Source organism: Alosa alosa, chromosome 1 (assembly GCF_017589495.1).
Source record: "Alosa alosa isolate M-15738 ecotype Scorff River chromosome 1, AALO_Geno_1.1, whole genome shotgun sequence".
In the NCBI taxonomy this organism is placed as follows: domain Eukaryota; kingdom Metazoa; phylum Chordata; class Actinopteri; order Clupeiformes; family Clupeidae; genus Alosa; species Alosa alosa.
The window spans coordinates 35479788-35504124 of record NC_063189.1 but is presented as its reverse complement, the minus strand read 5'-3'; the positions used below and the strand labels follow the sequence as shown (position 1 = coordinate 35504124).

Here is a 24337-nt window from a genome sequence, read left to right as displayed (position 1 = left end):
GTGTGTGTGTGTGTGGAGGGGGTTGTATACATGTGTGTGTTTGCACGCGCATGCCGGGGCTCCCAGATGGGTTAGAGTTTCGGCTCCTGACCCACTTTGTTGAGAGAGTCAGGGCACAGTCTGCCCTGCTTTTGATTAACCTCCACACTCATAAAAGATCATCTGCGTGTCAGATCGCACTGTGCAGACTGTTTACATGAGGTGTGATATTTCTGCACCGCGACTCAAAATGAGACCTCAGTGGAAGTGTTTCATCTTACAAAAATTCCATAATGGCATTTCAACTATCCATACTTTGTAAATCATTTTATATGACAGTTAGGTTCCATTTTTACACTGTGTTAGACAGCATTTAGGAAGTTGTTTTTCTTTTCCTGAATGTATGAAGAAAATGTTACATGTTTTGCAAAATTACAGTGGGTGAGAACATTCAGTTTTTTTTAACAACAAAGATTTTCATACCACAAAAACAGGGATTTGAGAACAACAGCGAGATGCTCCTTCAACACCTTGTTATTATGTCGTAGACCACTTGCCCAAATGATACCACTTGTCTTGAAGTAGCCTACACTGGATAGACATTACTTGAAATTAACATTGTCACAAATGCTGACACAAGCTAGATGCATGCACCTTAAGCACGACTGCACAGTAGCCTTATGTAGGTTCTTTTTTGTACAACTGCTTGTTTGAACTAGCCTACCCATCAGGTTCGACCATAGAAGATGCACTGACCAATTCAGAATCTGAAAGCCCCGACTGGTTTGCACTGCATGCTTTTATACCAGCGCTTGTCTGTTTTGAATCTTGTTCAAGCAAATCTGTATTCATGCCTTTACTCATATCCTGCAACTGCTTAGTGGACAGGTTAACTCACGAATGATGAATATAACCCCACTTTCTTTTGCATGCTTGCCTACTTGCAAAGAAAGTTAATCTAAAATGCAATTAAATGCACTATTTCAATTTAAATGCACTATTTTCGTTTTTGCAATGCAACTAGGATAGCCTAGGTCACTGGCTACGGACTATCTATGTCTATCTCGCAGACCATCAACGTAGTAGCGTAGTCAAACAGGCATTGCCGCATTTATGTCTGGGCGTGTGTATAGTCATACCGCATCCTGACCTGAGCGATGCATCTTTACGATACAATCAACAACATCGCATAGAGCTCCCATGGCCACGCATCTAGAACTCATTCTTACCTTGGTAAGCTGCGCTATTTTCTTACACATTTTCGTGTGCATCTGATAGTCGTACAGTTCCTGCTCTACGTTGGTGAAGTCCGCAGCAGTCCCGTTACAAGCACCAGTAGGTTGATTCGTCGATTTACCAGAACTCGAAGCCATACCCTCCGGTCAAGTTTTATCTTAGATTACACTGAAAAGTGGCTAATCACGACTCAATGAACGCTACATCCACCAGGTTCCACTTATGTATTATTTGACGTGATGTCCCTGTTGCCATTAAACACACATAGCTGCTGTGCTTTATGTGCGGACAACGGCATAGTGAAAATGTGCTCCCCACTGCTTCTGTTAAGTTTCCCGTTTACTGCCCGGCCTCGCAACCCGTTGAGGTCACATTCTAATTCCATCAGGGACAAGCCAGGGTAGTTGGCCGTCACTGTCAAGTTCTTTTTCTTTTTTTCTAAAGGGGAGACCTCGATGCTGCTGGCATCCGTTCGTTCCCGACCACCTGTCTCGTAGAAGGGGTGGAGAGGGCGTGATTACAGTGTTACATTACAACTGACAGCACCACTGCAGTGGAGCAGTACTCCCACGCCCTCTCCCACAGGCTTGGCCACTAGCTCCTTTCAGTAACATATTGCATTGACAATAATAATAATAATAGTAATAGTAATTCTACTACTAGCCTACTACCACTACTACAACCACTAATACATTTAAGCTATAACAGGTATGAAACGATTGCGTACCTTTTAATGACAATTTCACAGAATACTTTGACATCTGGAAAGATCTAGCTTTATGAATGGGTTTCCTTTGGGAAATAAATGCATGTCAGACTGCACTTTTTGTTCCCTCTTCAATTATGCGCTTATGCACATATAATAACCGAATCAGCATAAAGTTTGAGGTACAGTCACAGTCCGCCCGCTGTACTCATTAATTGGATGTGCCTCCTACACTTGCTATAGGGTTTGTAACTCAGAAAACGGGCCTGAGATGGTTACCAGGTTAGCAAATGCATACAATCCTTTCCTTTTGTATTTTCTTTAAGGGCATGTCAGTTGCGTTCGTGACCTCCTCTTTTTTGTCTACGGCGCTGTGGTCACCTGTGGTTGATGGTCAGCAGTGCCACCTTGTGGACACAGCCTGTTAGGTATTCCGTTCGTTTGTAGAAGAATTAACATTGTGAAGCAATATATATACATACATTACATTTGACAATGAAAACATCAGACAGTAGGCTGTGCATGCAGATAGGGAATTAGTTGAACACGATGTGATATGAATGTCAACGGATTGTAAGATTAGTGGACCTAGAATGGTGACTGGCAAATGAGCAGACTTTTATTTTGAAGTAAGTAGTAGTCTACTTGTAGTACAGTCATGCAGTCGGCGGTCGGCTTGCCGCGGCATAAATGAGCCACTGCCGTAGAATCTACTTGTGCTATCGGCTGTAGAACTAGGCTACGGTTGCTGTTCGCGAACATTCGCGTGTTCATTCAAAGTGGGCTGTGAGCAGCTCTGTAAAATAATCCCTGACACGCATATCTGAACAGTCCCGGATAAAAAGGACATATAGGGGGCAGCACAAGGTTTGTTTCTGTAAAGCTTTCATTTCATTTTGGCGACTTATCGTAGAACGTGAGCTTACAGATATCGGTATACCGTTAGCTGCCTGGCTAGCACGCTAGTTAGCGTTAGCCATTGAGGACTGAGGTAACCTTAGCATCCATAAATACTATGCTAGCCGCGAAGGCGGTGACATGCCTAGTGTGCAAGAGTCAGCAGCCTCTTGTGCATTAACTTACAGCTCATAAACATAACTGTCTTTTTTAACTATTGGTAGCTGAGCCAGACCAACTATTATGCTGTGGATTTTGTATGTTCGTGATAAGAGTGCTCTGACGTGTTAACGGGTTGAATTGGCGCCCATGAGAACATCAGTTTCTGAGGGATGTGCAGGCCAACGTTAACTCTGAAATAAACTCACATTCAATATTAATAAACTTAGTTATTAATTACGTTAAATACTAACGTTACCATTTAATGTTCAGAAATAAGTGGAATTTAATCACAACTATTTTTTTGTACCATGTAGGTTAAAGTTAAAATTAACCACACACAATCATGTAGGTTAACGTTAACGTAATGTTAGAGCTTAACGTCACTGACGTGGTAGTTGGCTCAGCAAGAATTGGAGTTGTGCAGTATAGCAGCTACTGAATGTGAGAACGTTATCGTAAGGAAACTTGAGGTAAAGTAAGTTTGCTTGCTAGCTAATAACGTTACGTTAAGCTGCTGCAGCATCTTTCAGGAGCGCACTTAACGTTAACCCTGGTAACGTTATGCGAATGACCTGCCTGCCAAATTTCCATATTAAATCACTTTCTCACATAGCATTCTATCAACAAATGGCGAACGTAACGTATTTTCATTGGTATTCATGTTCATTATTTTGACTGTTTATGGTGTTGGGTTGCCATTTGCCTACGAAACAAAACGGGGATGGTCAAAGCAATTCAGCACTAGCCTGGTTTACAGTGGTGTCAAACCAATAACGTTAGGCTAGCATACTGTAAAGGTCTCACAAGAAATGGTACCATGATAGTTTAACCTTTAAAAAAAAAAAAAGTCAATCTTTTCGTTTATGTATCAAGATGAGGCTGCGGTGGAGCTGGACGTGTATTTTCCTGCTCTCCGTCGCCGTGGTAGTCTGGGCAGAGGTCGATGAGGCAGAAGAAGAGGACGAGGCTTTCGTGGAAGATTCAGTAGAGACGGAGGCCGCTGAGGCAGATGCTAACGTGTCCTTCCAGGTCTGTAGGTGTAAGAGAGACTACAAAACATATTTTCTTTATAATTGTACATGGTCTTAATTGCGTGGAACGTTAAATGTTATTGTAGATGTGTGAAAGATTTATTTATTTTTCCTTCTATTTGTTGATTGTTAACACACTTAGGTAACATACAAGACTCCAGTTCCCACAGGAGAGGTGTTTTTCGCTGAGACGTTTGATGATGGCTCAATGGGACGGTAAGAGTTCAGCTAATGGGAAACATGCATGATCTCAAACGGACTGTTCTGACTTGTCTTGTCCATCTTTTCAAGGTGGCACCTGTCTAAAACTATGAAAGAAGATGTGGATGATGACATTGCCAAATATGATGGTTTGTACCAGAATTTGGGTGATGGGGATTTATTTCTGCTATGTGTGTTTATTGGTTGTTTCCCTTTCAGAGTAAGTGCTTTGTTTCACAATTTCTGAAAATGAAACTACTATAATAATTAATCATTATTTATTTGTTTTGTTTGTTTAATCTACATCCACTGAAGGATTTTTTTTTTTTTCATTCTCTCCTCAGGCAAATGGGAAGTGGAGACTCTAAAGGAAAATAAAGTGCCTGGAGATTTGGGTCTGGTTTTGAAGTCTCGGGCAAAGCACCATGCCATTTCCGCCATGCTGGACAAACCGTTTGTTTTCGAAGACAAGCCGCTGGTCATTCAGTAAGTGCCCCGGTGCTCTGAAGAGAAGAGTAGTGAGAGCTGTGGTGACTGTATGATAACTGAAATGCTTATGTAACGTGGTCGCCATTTCTAATATTTCCTCTGCGATAAAAAGTCTGAGGTGGGAAGAACTGTAGAACTACATTCAATTACGATGTCACTTACAATTTGAGCTGCTTTGAAAACAATCCAGATGGCTTGGATGAAAAGCCAGTAATGTTCACGATGATGGATGTGGATGAAAGAAATCGGATCCTGAGATCAGCATAAAGGGGATATATTAATTATTATATACTGTAGGATAGAGGGCTACATAATCACCCATATATGAGGTAAGGGAACGATTGGTGCACTATCTCAACAAAACATCATATATATATATATAGTCCAACATCTTGCTTTATCTTAGCAATCCACTGCCGACAGATGTCTGTGTCTCTTGGTAAACGATGAAAAGATAGTTCTTGATTCTGTCATTGGTAAAAACTACAGTCTAGTACACAGCAGTAAGCCATTACTCCCTTCACTCAGCAACTTTCCGAACATTCTCTCACCTCAGCCTGGTTTTCATGCAGAAAATGTTCCAAATGCCGACCACGTGACATAAGCATATAGAGAGGTTGTTAATCCTTTACTGTGTATCTAGATATGAGGTGAACTTTCAAGATGGCATTGACTGTGGAGGTGCTTACATCAAGTTGCTGAGTGACTCAGCAGATCTAGATTTGGTAGGTTCAATATTATTTCTGATAAAGGTTCCTTTTTCCTGTCTTGTTTGGAGAAAGTAATGCCAGCTCATTAGTTATTACATGAGCTTCAGACTGATCTGACTGAGTCTAGTTCCTCACAGGACACCAGGCTAATGTGTATTAATTGATTAAAAACACCATACTATTCTGTAAAGATGTTTCCTGTTTCCCTAGAAGGTTCCTTTGTCTTGGTCTTTGTTCACTGTATGTCCTCATTCACATGTTTCTCTATTTCAGGAGCAATTTAATGACCGTACACCATATAGCATTATGTTTGGGCCAGACAAATGCGGTGAAGACTACAAGTTGCACTTCATATTCAGGCACAAGAACCCACTTAACAATGACCTGGAGGAGAAGCATGCTAAGAGGGCAAATGTAGACCTGAAGAAGTTCTACACAGATAGGAAGACTCACCTCTATACCTTAGGTGAGTGGGCCACCTTACAATGACCTGTTAACTGAAGTGCTTTTTGTAAGTCCATGGAACTGCAAATCATTCCTAGATAATTCACATAAACTGCAGATGATGATTACTCTAGAGGCATGCTTGTTTGACATGTCTTTTTTTTTAACTCTTAGTGCTCAACCCTGACAACACCTATGAGATTTTCATTGACCAGTCAAGCGTGAACCAGGGAAGCCTCCTCAACGATGTCGTTCCTCCTGTCAATCCACCGAAAGAGATTGACGACCCCAAAGACCGTAAACCAGAAGACTGGGATGAGAGGGCCAAAATCCCGGACCCAGAGGCCATGAAGCCAGACGACTGGTGAGTTAATCTCGTCTGGTAAAGTGAAACAGTCTATTTATCGGCATTTGTATGTGCATTTGCAGAAAAGGATCTCTCTTTCTCTCTCTCTCTCTCTCTCTCTCTCTCTCTCTGAGGATTGTAGATAGTGTTGTTGGCAGGGTGTGGCTGGTGGTGAGAGCATTTTGCTTTGCTTATTGTGTCCTTTTCCCCACTAGTGTATGTGAGAATTCTTTTAGAAATGGTTTAGATCTATAGCTTTGTACTGCAAAAGGTCAACAAAAACTTGTTTACAATGGATACAGGGGGAGCTGTCTCTGTCATGGCTATTCGTGTTTTCCTGATCCTGAGGTGCCTCTGGTGTTGGGTGCAATGGAATGTCTTTTCAAGGGAGTTTCGCGCTTACACAGAAAGAGGTCTTACAACAAACTGACTGACTGATACAGTATTATTGAGTCATATCTACACACAGTCTTCCTAGAATATCTGCAGTGGCAACTGGCAAAGTTGGCCCCTCAGTTGTCACAGATGGCGCTCTGTGCTTATAACTGACTACAGTATTTTCATTAAGGCTTTGACCGATTGTTTTGAAGCACTTTTAACTTTGATCACAGTCTCTTTCTGACAGACTCTTGGTGAGAGACATGTTCTGTCTTATCAAGATCTATCAGTTTGATAAGGTCTTTGGGTCAGGAGAAAGCTTTTGAGACTTTTTAAGCCTCAGTGTTTCCCCTAGAAATTTTTCCAGCAGCGGTGCTATTACTTGGGGGTTGTTGCGCATTTTTTTTTTTTTTTTTTTTTTTTTTTTTTTTTTTTTAGATTATTTACAATTTATTTAAATTTGTCTTAATGGCAAAGGCCACACCCAATCTGCGAGCACTTAATTTTTCTGGGCTTTTCAAAGAACATCTCTAAGGCTCTTTGGTAATTGAATTGAATTGTTGGGGGGGCATTAATGCTGACACGCATGCACGTAGCAGATGCTCTCCTTGTAGTCTATTTCTCAGTCCCAAAACAACAAACCCATTATAAAAAAAGTAAATACTCACTTTTCTTCTACATCACTCCCACAGTTACCATACAACTCTCACAATTAACTTTCGAAAAGGACCTAGGCTACTTGATTGAAGTCGCGACCGTTAGTCTCACCGTCAAGAGAACGCTGAAGTTATGAGAACACGTCTTTCTGATAAGAGAATGTAGGCTCCTATGTCTAATGCATAAGCGTAGAAAAAGGTCTGTTTGTGATAGCCTATTATAGCTAAGTGGACAGAATTTAGGCTATCACGTATATGCCAACATATGCTCATATTTCCTTTAACTATCAGAAAGTTTAAACAGGCCTAGACTGTGTTAAGCCTAGCTTTCCCATGCAAACATTACATGTAGCCCCACGCTAACGTTACAAGTCTAGGCTACAATTAACGTTAAGACCATACACCTTGTAGCACATTGGTTTACTCTATTGCATTACTTACGTTTTAATAATTTGTCGTTGAATGTTGATGGAGGCTCATCTTTGGGAAATCAGCTCTCTGGATAAAATTGTCAGCCGGAGCAAGAGTTCTCAGAGTTGAACCGCATCACAACAGTAGGCTAAATCGCAACAAACTTTTTTTTTTTCCCATGTTAAATTCATTTCGTAATCATGAATTGGTTTCTTTTATTTGATGTAGGCTAGGAGAGGAGGATGCATGTTTCACATTAGTGTCAATGTGTCAAAGCAGGCTTTGGATCAGAGGAATTGCTCAAGCTTAACATATGGCATAGGCTACAAGCGAATTCACGGCATACAAACAGCTTCGTGATGAAATATAACTATCATTTTTTATTGTCACCAGGCCTATAAGTAGGCTATTTATTGTGTAACCTACAAGTGAACGATGACACCATAGGCTACACTGTGGCGGAGCAAGACCCCATCAGTCGGATAGCTAAACAATGTAACCCGTGTTCAGAACGTAGGCTAGCCATATGGGCTGCAGACTTGTCTTTGGGCTTGTAATCACCTGACACATCATGCCGCATATATGTCCTGAATAATGAGAGGCTAAGTCGCGGTTTGATGCACTTAACTTACTCAAGACTTTCAGAAAACAATTTCGAGATGGCGTTGGCGTTGTGCTTTTACAGTGTGTTAAGTGAATCTCGTGATATTATGTTGCAGCGGCGCTGAAAATCCAGCGGCGGCGCTGCGCCGCTGTTAAATACACTGTAGGGGAAACACTGAGCCTTTATTCGTCAAGAGAGTGAAGAGATTACAGGAAATGAGTGATTGGGAGATGTGGGGAGTAGGGATGCACCGATATATCGGCCTTGTTACCTCCACTGGCTTCCCTTAGCTGCCCACATGAAATTCAATGACCTCAGGTCGGACTTGACCCCTAGCGCTTGGTTACATCATGGCACTGAGCTTATTGGTGGTACAGTACATTGACGCTAGCGCTGCGCTACAACTCCCCGAGGAGTAGGCTTTTGATTGAATGGATCAAGACTCTTGAAGCCTTTGGCTTAATTGGCCTGTAATTTATATCATTCAACTTCCGTACACAGATGTGTGTAGTTCTGCTGGAAGATTAACCATAACAATCTCAGTAAGGCTACATGAGGACGCAGAAACGGTCCTCATCTTTTAATACTTTTTAGAAGGATTTCTCTGAGTTAACTGGGGAAACTCATCTGACCCTCTTGATGGGGCCTCCTCAGCTGCCCGGCAGTGCCAGTTGGGGAAGAGATGGCCTTAAAGGTGCTACGTGGCATTTTTTAAAGGTGCTACGTGGCATTTAAAACATCCAAAAATGACCTAGGAATAGCAACAGAATGTGGGGAAACAGTTTGATGTAATGTCAAAAACACCTGAGCCCCATGTGTCAATTTCCACTGAAGTTAGCTTGCAAATCAACTAGCACTTGGCTGGTTCTCTTGTAATACCATGTGTTACTATGTGGTGCAGCGTTTCCGCTTGAAAAAAATGGTGCCGGCCAAAGTGACCGGCAGAGGTTTCGTCTTCCGGACATTTGGATGATATGCTGGTCAAATATCCTATTTTCGCTTCTTAATTACTCAAGTTGAGGAGCAAGCAAGAATCCGCTTCAGTCGTTGTTTTAAATACCGTTGTTTGTTACTTCTACCCACAATATCTCCAGTGGTTCAACAGTTTCACTTACGCAGATGCTCACACAGCACTTGCTTTGCCTCTTTATTTGATAACACTAAATTAAGAAATATTGCCTAATCTGGAAAATGTTTACTTTCTTTTTCTTTTGGTCCGCGGTTCCATGAAGCCTTTCAATTGTGCCGCAAATTATCCGCGGACCAGCAATCTCCTCATCGAGGAGGCCCTAAACCTGCAGATCATAGACAGAGAAAGCATGCCCTGGAACAGAACATGTCCAGTGTAGCCATGGGTCTGTCTGCACGGAAAATGATAAAGTGTCTTAGTGCGGTTCAGACACCTCCACTTTTTCTCTGGTGGTGGTGGAACGTCTCTGACCATGTTTGAACCATCTCACTCCATGTTTGAACCATCTCACTCATTCGTTTGTTGTTTATAACACGTTTTAGATGTGTGCTTTATTTGAAATGCAGCATTTGCGTGTTGTTTTATAACTTACGGTAGAGCCTGTTCTTTTGAAACCTAGCCAAATGACAGTGTATTTTTGCTTTATTATTCAGATTTTGTTAGGGGGAAGGGATTATTAGCCAATTTAAATCGGACAATTTGACCGGAGATATTTAATTTTGTCGGACATTTCAATTTTGTTCCACCCAATGTCCAACAATTACCGGACAAAGGAAACCCTGGTGTGGTGGCTGTATTAAATGGAATGGGAAAGTGTCATGTGGCTGTGTTTCTAGAAAACTTGAAAACGAAGCTGCTGGGGGAGCTGTGTAGTGAAAAATGCGAGCCCAAATCCGGCAAAAACCCAGAAACGGCGAAGGAATAACCAGACCTGCATAGTGCTTCTTTAATCGGAAAGGGTTGTGCTGGTGAAACGCTTTTTGGCAATAGTTACCAGATATAGCAGTAGCAGTTACGAATTGCTACACCGCATTTCCACAAACGTCATAACATAGCGACAGATTGAGGTTGGACACTATTGTTCCTACGACTGATTTAGTGATGCTTCGCCTATTCCACAGCTCTTCATAAAGCTGCAGAATCCTCCATTCACTTGAATATGCCTTCCCAACGTTCGGAGGTCTGATATTTCTGTATAACAGACTGTTGCTAAGGATAACAGACTGCGGAAGGAAAATGGGCGCAGACATTTTGGAATTTTAAACTTGAGGGTACTCTGAGTTCAAACGAGCTGAACGAGTAGAGATACAACTTCGTAGCTCATGTAAACAACTTGGTGACCAACTCAAAACACGGCATTAGGTAATGTTTACACGTTACATTTTATGGTGAAATCGAATTAGCTTCTGTCAATACAAGTGTGCCATTACATTGGAGTCTTTCTCTCATCTTCAGTTCTAGCAGTTCTTACTAACCTCAGAGGAAACTTGTAGTTAAAAACTTTTAGTGTGATACCCCTTGTATACCCCACTTAAGGTCTGTGACTAGGACAATGAATGTCATTTTGTTGAATGGATGGATAATGTCATGATGCTGTTGAGTAGATAGATGCAATTGAGTCTGTCTGTCATTATGTCCCTTCTGTAGGGATGAGGAGGCCCCAGCCATGATTGAGGACCCCAGCGGTTTGAAGCCAGAGGACTGGTTGGACGACGAGCCGGAGCTGGTGCCAGACCCCAGCGCTGAGAAACCAGACGACTGGTAAGGCTAAAAGGCGAAAGATCCGACTGCTTTGACTCATTGAGTCAGAAGACCCAACTGCTTTTGTACGAAGGCAAGAATGCCACCTTTTATATCCACGTTAAAGGTGCTATGTGGAGTTTGCATAAAACGATAAAAATTACCTAAAAATAGAAACAGAAGAAAAAACAGTCTTGCCATAATGACAAAAATGCCTAAGTGTTGTCCAGATATCCACTGAAGCTAGCGTGCACTAGCATACCGGCTAGCGCCAGTCCAGCTCTCTTGTAATACCACCCATCACGAATGGCGATGTGCTAAATACAGTGGAAGAGTGCGGCTGTGTTCAATACAGCTTGAACAGAATTCCACATAATTCTTTTGATGATTGTGCAGTAATGGACTGCATTTATATAGTGCTTTTCAACTCCTCTGAGCACTCAAAGCGCTTTACAATGTCATGCCTCACAATCACCCATTCACACACCGATGGCTGAGGCTGCTATGCAAGGTGCCAACCTGCTCATTGGGAGCACTTGCATGTCTTGCTCAAGGACACTTTGACTAGGGTCAGGAGGAGTTGGGCTCGAACCGACAACCTTCCAGCTGCTGGACGACGACTCTACCTCCTGAGCCACTGCCGCCCCGTAGCTGTGTAGTGAGGAAGTTCTGAATTGTCTCCTCCAGGGACGAGGAAATGGATGGAGAGTGGGAGGCCCCTCAGATCCCCAACCCCGCATGTGAGATGGCCATAGGGTGTGGAGCCTGGAAACCCCCCATGATGAACAACCCCCACTACAAGGGCAAGTGGAAGGCACCCCTTATTGATAACCCCAACTTCCAGGTAAACAACCACAGACAGTACACTGTTTCCCACTGGGGTGTAATACATTGTAGGTGTGTAGGTTTAAGTTGAGTTACTGTCACATTAAGATTGTCTTGGTAGTGTGTAAGTCTTATTGTGTGCCTGTCACTTAAACACATTCGTGAGGGAGGAACCCTAGCAGTTTTAACACAGTTAAAAGGCTACTCATAGTGTGGATGCAATTCATAATGATTTCTATGTAGTTAGTTAAAATAAAGAATCGTAGTACTGCTTCTCCTTGGGACAAGCACTTTTGAGTCTTGGAGAACACTTTTCCATCTGCATCAGGATTTTGCAAGAGTCAGTAAAATGAACAGAGCCCTGCACGAGTAACCTAGTTAAATTGGCAAGCAGCTGTAACTAAGCATGCTAAGCTCAACATCCTAACCGCATTCTAACAGCTGTAACTAAGCATGCTAAGCTCAACATCCTAACAGCATTCTAACATTAGCTTAGAGATACCGCCTGATTGCATAACTTAACTTAGTCTCCCATATTTACTATGTTGTGAAAAGAGAGTTAACTTGAATTCAGCAGTTTTGAAACACATTTTCACAGCAAGGTCACAATTCTAAGCGGATTTAATAGCAATTTAGTCAAGTCACTTTTATTTATATAGCGCATTTTTGTATGCACAGAGTGCAACCCAAAGCACTCCACATACAAGACATTGACACACAAGGCAAAAGATGCCGGACGGAGTGGTGTAGTCGCCAGCGTACCCGTGACACCGAGACACGGGTATGCACAAGAAGTGCTCTTCATTCTACTGTAAGTCCACAAAGCCTTTTGTATGTGCATTGTTCAGGGTACGTGGAGTCCCCGTAAGATCCCCAACCCAGACTACTTTGAGGACCTGCATCCTTTCCGTATGAGTGCCTTCAGGGCGGTGGGCCTGGAGCTCTGGTCCATGACGTCGGACATCTACTTTGACAACTTCATCGTCACCTCAGAAAAGGCTGTGGCTGACCGGTGGGCTTCAGACAGCTGGGGGCTCAAGAAGCTGGTGGCCAGTGCCAATGAGGTAACCACACACACACACACACACACACACACACACACACACACGCATACATACAGATGCCTATTTTTATGTACTTAGAGACACTGTACACTTAAATGTGTTTGAATTGGACACTAAATTATATGACTGTACTGCAGCGTAACTTAGGACCAAAGACAACAGCCAATTTAAAAAAAAACCTTTTTGTCTGACAGGATGATTAAACAGACCATTTAAACAATAGTGTTTGGATTTACATATGAGTTGGTTCAATATTGCAAACACTTAATCTATGTGACTCTCAACTTTGCCTTCGAGTCTCGCATAGGCAGTTTTAAGAAACAGTGATAAGAAAACCCATCTTACCACATCTGCTCGCGGACCACACTTTGAGAAACCATGCTGTACTGTGATGAAAGATATCAATGCTGGCGTCAATATCGGCATCTGCATTTCATGGACTGAAACAGGCTCAACATACCAGCTATTGCTGAAATTCATCCAAAGTCTTCTAAATGGAATGGATTTGGAGTCACACACATCGCGTGCGCGCGCACACACACACACACACACACACACACACACACACACACACACACACACACACACACTCAGACATGTTCTATAGTTCTATACCTGATCTCATCTGTGTGCCTCCTGTGTTTGGTGTGTGACAGAGACCCACACACACACACACACACACACACACACACACACACACACTCACACTCACTCTCACTCTCACTCTCACTCACACACCACACACTGGTGACCTTCCTCCTGTCTGTGTCTGTGTGTCCTCAAGCCCGGCATCCTGAGTCAGCTGGTGCTGGCTGCAGAGGACCGGCCGTGGCTGTGGATCATTTACATCCTGACCGTGGGACTCCCCATCGGCCTGGGTGTGCTTTTCTGCTGGCCAAAGGTAAGAGGGTGTTTACAGGGCAACCCAGCCAGTCTCCAGCTTCCATTTTTATCATCTTGGGGTTGTTTGGACTGGTTGTTTTGCCATTTTCAGGTCCCAGGTGCAAGAATATCAGGCTTTTAAAAATAAAGATAATCACCGCACACTGGTCTAATTAAATGGAATTGTTTATTAGTAGCGAATTCCTTACATTAGACCAGTGTGTGGCAATAATCTCTTTATTTTTAAATGTATGTTTATATTTTATTATACGGCAATTCACAATGCTAGTAGAACACTCCATTGACTTGAATGGGATTTCCCAACGTTCTACGGTCAAATATATTCATGTAATTACCGCTGAAACATATAATTACCACTGTCAATGGCAACAGCTTTTGTGCTTCTGATTTACGTCTTTTTATATCACTCCGCAAGTAGGCCTAATCCGGTCACTTCTTGCAATGGAACTTCATTCAAAAGTGAAAGCAGATGTTTTTTCCGGTGGTGCGTCTGGGGCCGGTTCACCCTGTTGGGACTTTCCCGATAATGACCGGCGTTCCATACATTATCCCTTACTTATTTGAAAGGGACAGTACACATTAAATAACATGCTCATTTAAATTAGCCATGTACTGGAAAGTACCAGAATTAGTTAGCCATGAATGCTAGTTTTCGTCTGCTGTCCCAGTTATGAATCATGTTAATTTTACAAAACCATGATGTTACTCAATGGATGTCCGAGGGGTAAACCGGCGCAAAGCTGTGAGCATTGAATAGGTGACGGTAAGGATCCTTTGTTTTTCTCTATTACAGAAGGCAACAGATGACTATACCTACAAGAAGGTCGACCCCCCCAAAGCGGCAGACGTGGAAGAAGAGGAAGAGGAGGAGGAAGAACAGGCTGAGGGAGATGCTGAGAGAGAGGGAGAAGGAGAGGAGGAGGAAGAGGATGAGGCAGAGGAGGATGCTGAAGCTGAGACTGAGGCTGCTGAGGGCAAAGGAGATTTGGGTAATTTACACAGACACTCACCAGAGGCTCTTAGTGCACATGTTGCAACACTGGACTTAGTAAAAACTAGTGTTAATTTCGTCAGACGAGACGAGAGGAAATATGTTCGTCAACGACCTTTTTTTTCATGACTAAGACGAGACGATGACGAGACGGCAGTAATGTCCTGAAACACTGACTAAGACTATCTTAAGATGCATTATTGTTGACCTAAAAAGACGAGACTAAAATGTTTTGCATGAAATAAAAACTAAGATAAAATCTCTCTTCATTTTCGTCTACAAAATGAGAAGACAGAATATCTAGCTATTATGTTTTCAAAATATTCGAATGAGTTCATACGCCAACAGCTTTCCTGTAGGCTAGTCACGTGCTGTTGCTGCAACCCTGTGGCTGCAACACGAAACTACATGGAACAAGAACACTGAAGATTTCTGCCAGAGTTAGCAAGCTAACTACCTAAGCTTTATGCCACAATGCTACATACCCAGAAGTTGAAGCTTCTCTCATACAAATTAACATTCCCAGAATGTCCATACGAAAAATGTTCATCATGTAATGTCAACTATTTAACTAGTTAAACTGATGATGCAAAGTTTGCTAGCAAGTAAGCTAATATGGAAAGTTAAGCTAGCAAGTTAGCTATGGCTAAGATAGAGAGTCTGTTTGGGGAATGTGTTGTGTTTTTGGTAGCATATCGCCATCTAGTGAGGCGGAGTAAAACATTAATACTTTGGCCCTCGACAGTGTTTCTCAAACTTTTTCAGTTTCAGGACAACTTAACTAACCCTAGCTAAAAAAAAAAATTAGAACTACTTCAACAGTAGCCTATAATTAGTGTTGCAGAACTGTTTTTACATGCAAGTTGGTTCAATATTGCAAACAACTCATCTATATTATATTTTACCACGCCTGCTCAAGGACTACTTGGGATAGCTTTATGACCACCAGTGATCCCCGGACCACACTTTGAGAAACACTGGTCTACAAATATGACAGTGGTCCAGTCAAATCTTACTGTCTATGGTCAAATCCCAGCCGAGCTATAACTGTAGCTCGACTTACCTGTGCATGTAAACATACTGACTGACAAAAAATCAGAATGAGTAATTATAACAGACGAGTAGCCCTGTGGACACACAATATTGTTGGAAAATTGAGATGTGTGAAACACTATTTGACTCAAATGGTAATCAGAAATAATTTGTTATAAAAAAAAAGACTAAAATGTGTTGACTAAAACTGACTAAGACTAAGATACCTTTAGTTTTTTTTTTACTAAAACTAGACTAAAATGACGAGACTTTTTAGTAGAGCTAAAACTTGACTAACAAAAATGATATTTGAATGACTAAATATGACAAAGACTAAAAAGGACATTTCGTCACAAGACTAAGACTAAATTAAAAATAGGTGACAAAATTAACACTAGTAAAAACACCAGTGCTTTGACTGATTGAATCTCTCTCTTAATCTGCTGGCTAAGACCTCTGTGTGAGCAGTCAGATTTGTTTGTCTTTGTTTTCAAATCGACTTCATTATCTACAGTGTTGTTTACACTGTTTTGAGCACTGATCCTGCAAGGTCCTTGACCGGCGGTCCCACGATTTTTATTTGCAGAAGAAAAGCTTGATGAGGCGGAGGCAGCTGCTGGAGAGGCTGCAGGTGACGTCCCGGACGGAGCAGAGGAGGACGAAGTCACCAAGTCCAACGACACGGCATCAGATGATGAGGTGTGGTGAAACGGAGCAGTTCATCTCTTCAACAACCCTGTGTATGTTTCAAAAACACGGCTCAAGTTCAGTGTTACTCACCAAGACTTGTGTGTGTCTGTTTGTCATCTTGTGTTTTTCAGATGAAGGAGGCAGATGAGGGGGCCCACATCACTGGAGACGGACTCAAACAGGCGGTCAGGAAACGCAGAGTACGGAAGGACTGAAGGACTAGACTACTTTGATGACCGCAAAAACACTTAGCTCACTGCTACCTCCTCCCTCCCCCTCCCACCCCTCTCCATTCTGCATGTCTCTGGTGGATTCTCATGTCTACCCAACTGCATGCAGGCTTTCTGTTTACTCTCCCCTCCCCCTCCTTCCCTTTCCTCCTGGATTCAGTCAGCTCCATCCTTTCAGCTTCCTCCTTCCATTCTGCTGAACTCCTTCCCTGCCACCCCCCCCCCCCCTTCAGTCTTCCTGCTCAGATAGAAGTTCTATAAGGTGTTGAGTTTTATCCTTCAGTTGGAATTCACCACCAACAATTGAATTTCAGTTTCTCTACAATGAGGTCCACAATCTGGAAGATGGATGAAATGGCACATTTTAGGATTAATAATAATAAATAAATAAATAAATAAATAAATAAATGTGAAAAAATTTAGTGAAGAATATTCAAAGAGGTAAGCTGCCTTTCAGTTGCTTTCAAAGTTACCTCTAGGTAATCTACGGATGTGTTTGTTTTTTTTAACTTATTCAATGAAAGTCAATGTCATGTTTTTACTAAGTTACTTTCAATGATGAAGAGATGTACTGATACGCAACTGACTTTAGAAATAGTTTCTTTTTATGAAAATGCAGTTCTGTTGAAGTTAGTATGTTTACTTTTGTCACTGGCTTTTGAATATGTTGCCACTACTGTCTGGTTACTGAGCCGGTAAATGTGAAGCCTTCACACTGTACTGAACGATCACTTCTGAGAGGGTGTGTTTTCTTTAAATTCAAGTGTTATGTACAGGCATTTCCTCCAGCTTTTTCTAGTTCATGTTTCTGGCCTCTCAAGGCAGATTCCTGTTTGCAAACTTGTACATGGCTCTTGAAAATAAATCTTTACAAAAAACACTGCTTCTTACCACGTCTGTGTTGTGTTAAGATGTGAAATATTTTGGCAATGCAAGAATGCACACAGGTAGACAGATATTATCATACAGGAGCACAGTACACAACAAACTTGTTCACCAAAGTCTAGACGCTGATCCTTTGGTGTTATTGCACCCTCAACATGTTATTGCAGTGGGAGAATGTTTCTCCTTTGTGTAATTTTGTTGTAGCATCACTTTATATTTAAGCAATAAGGGGTCATTCAGCTGTCAGAATTCATGAAATTAAGACCGTGGAAAGCCAAAGAATACAATTTTATTAAAACAAAAGTGTTTTAGGCAATATATTTGTTTTAATGTACACATCTATGCACAAGGCAGTTTCATACAATGAATAGGACAGAGGAGATTAGTAGTGTTTTAGAGCTACCTACATCACCTCTAGACTCGTGTGTTGAGAATAATCCAAACAACTTTCACAAATTTTGTCACCTGAAAACTAAAGGTAAATCTTATTGTAGAGGCAGCCATTTTTCAACACCTCGTGTCCACCCTTAAAATCCAGAAGACTAAGATATGAAATAAGTGGACCCGTTCAAACCACTGGGAGTCACATGTGAAGAGTGAAACCGCTCGGCTAGGTGCGATCCCCATCCCTATTTCTTCCACACAGGCTTGGGAAACAAATGTCCCTTTATGGTTTTCACCCACACTCTAATATAAGGCTAGTCGAAAATACCTGGTTCAGGTGCACTGTATAATTTTGGCCATGGGAGACCACAGTAAATATAATTCTGTACACCATACTCTAAAAGTAAGATCCCTTTTGCTATCTTAAATTCATGCAATTTTGTTGTTGCAACTTACATGCTGATTAGATGGGGGTAGGGATTTCCAGGTTGTGGGATAGAGACCTCTAAATTTTAAAATATTTGAGAACTCCAGTCTGGAAAATCAGATCAAATAGTCTCAATTCTTAGCCATTTTTGTGCAGCAAACAGTAACAACACACAATTCTTCCAAAGACATACATCCTGTGCTCATCTCCTTAGCGTTTATGACCATGATCTTACAGTTGAAATTAAAATTCCTCAACAAGTATCAATATGTAACACACATGTGTGGTTATTTGATTGATTCCAACTCTGGTTAACTCCACAGCACATAGGACATACACTTGTACAGGCTCCTACTAACTTTCTCTCAACCATTTCACAATAATACTGTTGGTCTTGCGTCAGAACAAAAAAAAATGAGCTCTACCCACATGTAATACATTATGGAACATATATACAAAAAGAAAAATAAAATAAATCAACGACATAATAAATAACAGTAATCATACAAAATATAACATAACAAGTGACATATGTATGTCTGTAGAGTGAGGAGGGTCATGACTGTGTAAACTGGGTCTCACATCGAGGCCAAGGAGTCTGCTGAGGGAATCGAGAATGGGAATGGAATAAGAGAAGTCGGAGGTTCCATCACCCCCCCACCATTTAACAATTCGTTCACCACTATTTCCTCTTCCCTTTGGTGTCAGTGGTCTGGAACACGCTGGAGGCAGACATGAGGTTCTCAATGTACTGGCCTAGAACCTGGTTCTCCGACTTCAGCTTCAGGTTCTCCTCCTTCACGGCATCTACTCTGGCTGAAAGGTCTTGTCGAACAGAGAGACAAAGGTGATCAGTTAGACCTTTAGATCTTAACAAAGACCGATATGTTTTATGTTTCAAGACAGGTAGATAGATAGATAGATAGATACTTTATTGATCTCCAAGGGGAAATTCAAGAAAGGTGATAGGAACCACTACATCCATGTCATCCTTTTCCCCCAAAAAAGTTCACAGTGCATCCATAAAGCAATATTTTACTTTGAAGAATTAACTTGCAACATGTTAAAGGAACATATTGTAGGAACTCTTTTTGTCAATTTTCAACATATTGTGCCCCCATTTAGTACTATGTGCCTGATGCATCGAAAACTGATACAAAAAAGAGTTATGTTCTTGGTCAGAACAGAAGAGCTACACAATGCAATACCAGGCGTTCCGCGCATGCAATTGTATGGACAGAGACAAAATTCTGCCTAGTCTACGTCAAATAAAGGAGACTATTTTTTACAAATATAAGGGAGTTGCCATAAATATGATTATTAGCCAAGTCATTTTAAAGCTCCAGCTAATCATTTTGTGTCCGAAGTGTATTCATTTGACGTTGCAACCAAAAGCCCCAACAGGTGGTTAAACTATGTGTTATTCTGTTAGGCCACAGCTTTGCTGGTGGTAAAACTAGGTTCAGCCACATGTAATATGTTGGGACATATTATTGTGCATTATATAGTCATTGACCACCAGACAACTGTTGCTATGCTGCAATCAATACATACATGCTTTTAGGCAATCTCATACACAAACACTTTCAGTCTCCGCATGGTCAGCCATTTACCCTGGCCTGATGCATCGCAATGGACCATTCGATATCCTATAGTACATTAGTGCATTAGGAAAGTGTGTAAGTACATAATAGCATAAGAGCATAAGGAAAGAAGAAGTCAGCAATGAGTACAAAAGACAGACAGCAGGAAAGGCATGGGAGACGGAATGCTCGAATGTAGAAGCATCCATAAACTAGGTAGATGTCACACCAGCCTTGTCACCACAACAAAACAATGTAGCTCACTAAACCTTAAAGTACTGTAATGTGTAGGGTTGGGTATCGTTTGGGTTTTATCCGATACCGGTGCTAAATCAATACTTTTAAAATGGTGCCGGTGCCGAAACGGTGCCTAAACCGGTACTTTGTTTTTAAAATGTTTTAAAATCAAATGGTCTAAAGCATGAATTGCTTTTTTTTATTGATAAGACAAATTTGAACATGAAATTGAACTGTTAAATTCAATTTACTATCAATATCTCATTGCTCCTACGAATAATACATTTAATGTTAAAACAACTTGCCATGCATGCACACACAATGGTGAGCTCTGCTTTCAAGTTTACCCAGTGTAGGCGGTTTGCCATAATGTATGTTAAAACCGCTTGCCATAAAACTACCAGGTCATGGACAATGGCATTTGCAAGCAAGCTAATCTAACAGGGACTCTATTTTCCAGTTAATTCAGTGTGTTCCCAAATGCTTCAAGAAATTTCTTGTCTTAACCCATAACACGCAGTAGTTTTGAACATGTTAGGCTACCTGGCGGTGTTGAAGTGTTGAAGTGTAATTAGCGATAACGTAGGCCTACGGAGATGGTTTCGTAGCCTCTTTGACAGCTCAGTGACATCAGGTATGCATCTACATATTTATGTTTTTGCCAGCTAACTTTTAACATGATCTTCATATTCATTGTGATGCTATATGGGCCTCATGCACATGAAAGATTAATATCATGCCATGATGTTGTTTAACACACCGTGAAATAAAGTTATAAAGTAAGAAATAAAGTAAACTTTGCTGATAACATTTCAAATAAATGTCAGTTAGCGCATTAGCAAGGATATTGTGTAATGTATAGGCTAGACTACTGTTGATGTTGTTTCATAGCCTTTTGCTTGTGTGTAGTTAGGCCTACTGCTAGATTTTGACAGGAGCTCGCATGTCGCTTTATAAGCTACTTGGGCTCACGCAAGCTGTCAAACACTGTCCACTCGCCTATGTGGTGCACCCCTCTGGTTTATACATCCAGTGTTTATCATAAGTTAGCTAACTGTATCTGGATGTGTTGCTATCAGAGCAAGACGTTAGAGATGACGCATGACATGCAGTGATGCCTCGTATTAAAAATAATTAAATAAATAAACGCTATTTAAGCACCGAAATGAGGCACCGAAATCCACGTTGTTATTCGATGCAGTTACTACCGTTTGTGTCGGCACCGATGCCATATTAGAACTGTGTTTCGGTGCCCAACCCTAGTAATGTGTTATTTAAATCCACTCTTGAGTGGAAGTTTACAGTATGTCTAATGCTCTACCAATATACCATTCTAGACAATAGTTGTTCTTGCCACAGAGTTTTCAGAACCACCGTCTCTGTTATTACCTTCCAATGTATGCTGCAGCTCCAGCACCTGATTTATGAGCCTCGTCTTTTCTTCCAGTTCCACCTGGTTCTCCACGTCCCCTGGCGGGACAAAACAGACACCTCAAAATGACTCAGAAGATCACACACCAGACAGGAGGATACACGAATATGTATGCATTTTAGAGTGTGAACTTTGAAATGGGGCATGTACCATCCAAGTCACAGTTCATGATGAATTCGTTGTCGTTTCTGGAATACTGTGCTGCTGCACCACTGTCAACTGGAAAAGACAAAATATGAGCCGACCGTAAACAATGAAGTTTAACAATAATGTTAATGGCGTGATAGTTAAATTGGGAATGCATTGTTAGCGCATTTTAATGCAACAAAATTAAAAAAATTCGTGCAAGTTTTATAACAACCCATGTGGGCTAAAACATTGGATTTAAGCAAGACATCCATAACAGCTACAAAACTAAGTTGAATAACACGGAATCTTATCTATTCTACATGGGGTAACGTAATGAATGTTGGGTCTATCTAGAATTACCGAAGCTAGCCACCTGCTAACAAACAACAATACCAAGGTTAGCAGGTTCATGGACTAATCTTACTTAAACTTAAAGATTCTAATTGTTAACAGAGCAGGCTTAATGTACTGGCGATGACATTAGAATAGTATTGTTAACATTCATCCCAAACGACAAAAGAGTATCCTGTGTTACCGTAGCTTTTGTTGGCTATCATTTAGAACTTGTTAGGGCGGGGGCATAACGTTATAGCTAAAGTTAGCACAGCTCGGTTCACAAATCTAGATAATTTTAGCGATCATTCTTCGCGGTGCTGTTTAAGTTAATTTGACACATAGACACTGGCCATCTGCACTAGACCATTAGATAGCCTTCGCGAATGCCCCATCACTTAACATAAAAACTAAGGTAAGATAGGTAGCAACCTAGCCTGTGTGGCTAGATAGCTAAACGTAGCTTTCCTTTCCCAAATGTTGTTTCCAGCAGGGTGGCTAACCCCAGGTGATAGCCATTGCTAGCTAAGTTAGCCAGTAATACTGACAAAATATGCTCCTTCTAGATAAATCTGTGCAGCGCATTAACGTTATTTCACTGGTCAAAATTCAGAGCGTATATTCGTAGGCATGTTTGTAATACAAACAACGCATTTCTCACCGTTGGTTTAAATCCTTGTAAGGTTTAATGAACGTCCCAAGTCAACACACACTGATTCGTCCAACACAACCGATGACAACACAAGCTACGTTCACGTTACCTCATCCCACTGAAGTGTGGTGTGTAATGTTGTATTTCCGATAGATGGAGACAGAGTCGCGTGATAACAATATTTGAATACATACACATCTATTCTTTTAATAGGACTACATGTGATATATAATTTCCAATAATCATTCAATATTAGTCGCTGATATAACATATATATAACAACGTAGACTTATTAGCGCAGATATGATTCGAAGACTTCCACATATCGAAAGTTTTGAATTGACAAATCAGTGCCACCTGGTGGATATTAATGGAAAATGGGACTGTCAATTGCTGAAGGTCAGTCAGCCATTTGAAAAATGTGCCATCATCAATGCATGTCACTTAAATTCATAATAGTCTACGCCTACATTAAAATAATAATAAAAAAAAAACCGAATACTGTAGTCAAATTTAAGTCACTTGATCACCTTAGGTTATATTAATGTACATCAACAGATGATGACTAAACTTCAAACAGCCATGTAACTTGGCATGCTAGCCTATGTGAAACATTGGAGAATTCTGTCTAGCCTACTCTACAATCTTGATTTACATTACCCTCTAACTTACACTCAGAAAAAGCATGTCCTCATGATCTCTGTGTTCAGCCTTCGTGTTTATGTCCCTTATGTCCTCAGTGCAAGGTCACAGCTTACAATGGAAAAATGTGCTTTAATTACGGGTGTAGGGCCTACATTAAGACAGCTGGCAAAAGCATAGACAAGATAAAATGTTACTCCATGGATTATTTTTGTCAAAGCCAGACCTATATTTTGTAGTCAACATAAATCGTCTTTTTGGCCAAAATATTCTTTCTGAGGCAAAGCCTCAAGTACATGGAAATAAGGAAATCCGATTAACCACAACACAAATAGTATTTAAATGTTCTGTACACTAGCATGTTCTTAGCCAACCTATTTTACTCTGTCGTCCTATTTTTAAACACATGCATACACTCCCTATATCTGTATATGCCACATCAGAAATAACTGCTAGGCCTAACTCTAAGTGATGTAGTTAGGAAGCAACCCCCTGTTCTTTTCCATCCATCAGCCTTGAAACCTCCTGGAGAGGGAAACCTACAATCTATTCAGTGTAACACAACCATTATGACCAGCAGTCTTTAACTCTTGTAGTAGGTCTATACATGCTGCCACACCACCATGTTTAAGGCTGGTGTATTTTGTGATTTTGTGAAAGTGTCCACTTAAGCAGGATATTGCTGAAGTCTGTCGAGATTTCATTACATATTTTAGTCGTTTTCCCAAGAAGCAGAGAGCGTAGGCTACTACTTTGACTGGTTTGAAACCTGTTTACATTGGAGCACATGTGTTCATTGATCACATCCGGTGTGTTCTGCTTCAAGTGTGGTGAACCTGCCACACACGCTGCTATAGAGCAAGCATCAGATCAGACTTACCTGAGTCATCAGCCAGAGAAATGTTGGTAAAGGTTCCATCCTCATCATCCACTTCCGC

The 24337-nt window shown here is 41.2% G+C and overlaps 3 protein-coding genes across 5 annotated transcripts in view; 1 reads left to right on the top strand and 2 right to left on the bottom strand.

Moving 5' to 3' along the window:
• The window catches only part of fam184b (family with sequence similarity 184 member B), a 36420-nt gene extending 34651 nt beyond the window's left edge, over positions 1–1769 (bottom strand). The window contains exon 1 of the mRNA XM_048258515.1: positions 1209–1769. Coding sequence (XP_048114472.1) covers positions 1209–1352 — 144 coding nt within the window. The 5' untranslated portion in view covers positions 1353–1769. The remainder of the gene's footprint in view (positions 1–1208) is intronic.
• A 668-nt stretch (positions 1770–2437) lies between these two features.
• On the top strand, positions 2438–17575 carry clgn (calmegin). 3 transcript variants are annotated; one of them, XM_048261077.1, is made up of 15 exons: positions 2438–2550; positions 3854–4009; positions 4154–4227; positions 4303–4361; positions 4557–4698; positions 5345–5426; positions 5685–5877; positions 6030–6219; positions 10868–10981; positions 11648–11804; positions 12634–12849; positions 13634–13750; positions 14546–14741; positions 16362–16474; positions 16597–17575. In XM_048261077.1, exons 2-15 carry the CDS (start codon positions 3854–3856, stop codon positions 16678–16680), a joined length of 1893 nt encoding a protein of 630 aa, XP_048117034.1. In that variant the 5' UTR covers positions 2438–2550; the 3' UTR covers positions 16681–17575. The 3 variants fall into 3 exon arrangements, with proteins under 3 accessions (XP_048117034.1, XP_048117025.1, XP_048117041.1); XM_048261068.1 differs by lacking the exon at positions 2438–2550 and adding an exon at positions 2609–2788; XM_048261084.1 differs by lacking the exon at positions 2438–2550 and adding an exon at positions 3427–3450.
• A 274-nt stretch (positions 17576–17849) lies between these two features.
• On the bottom strand, positions 17850–24337 carry LOC125307803 (short coiled-coil protein A-like; the record flags this gene model as incomplete). The annotated part of the gene is given in 4 exon segments (XM_048263877.1): positions 17850–19216; positions 21601–21681; positions 21794–21862; positions 24280–24337. Coding segments are annotated over 4 exon segments (351 nt in total), but the record flags the coding sequence as incomplete, so codon positions are not given.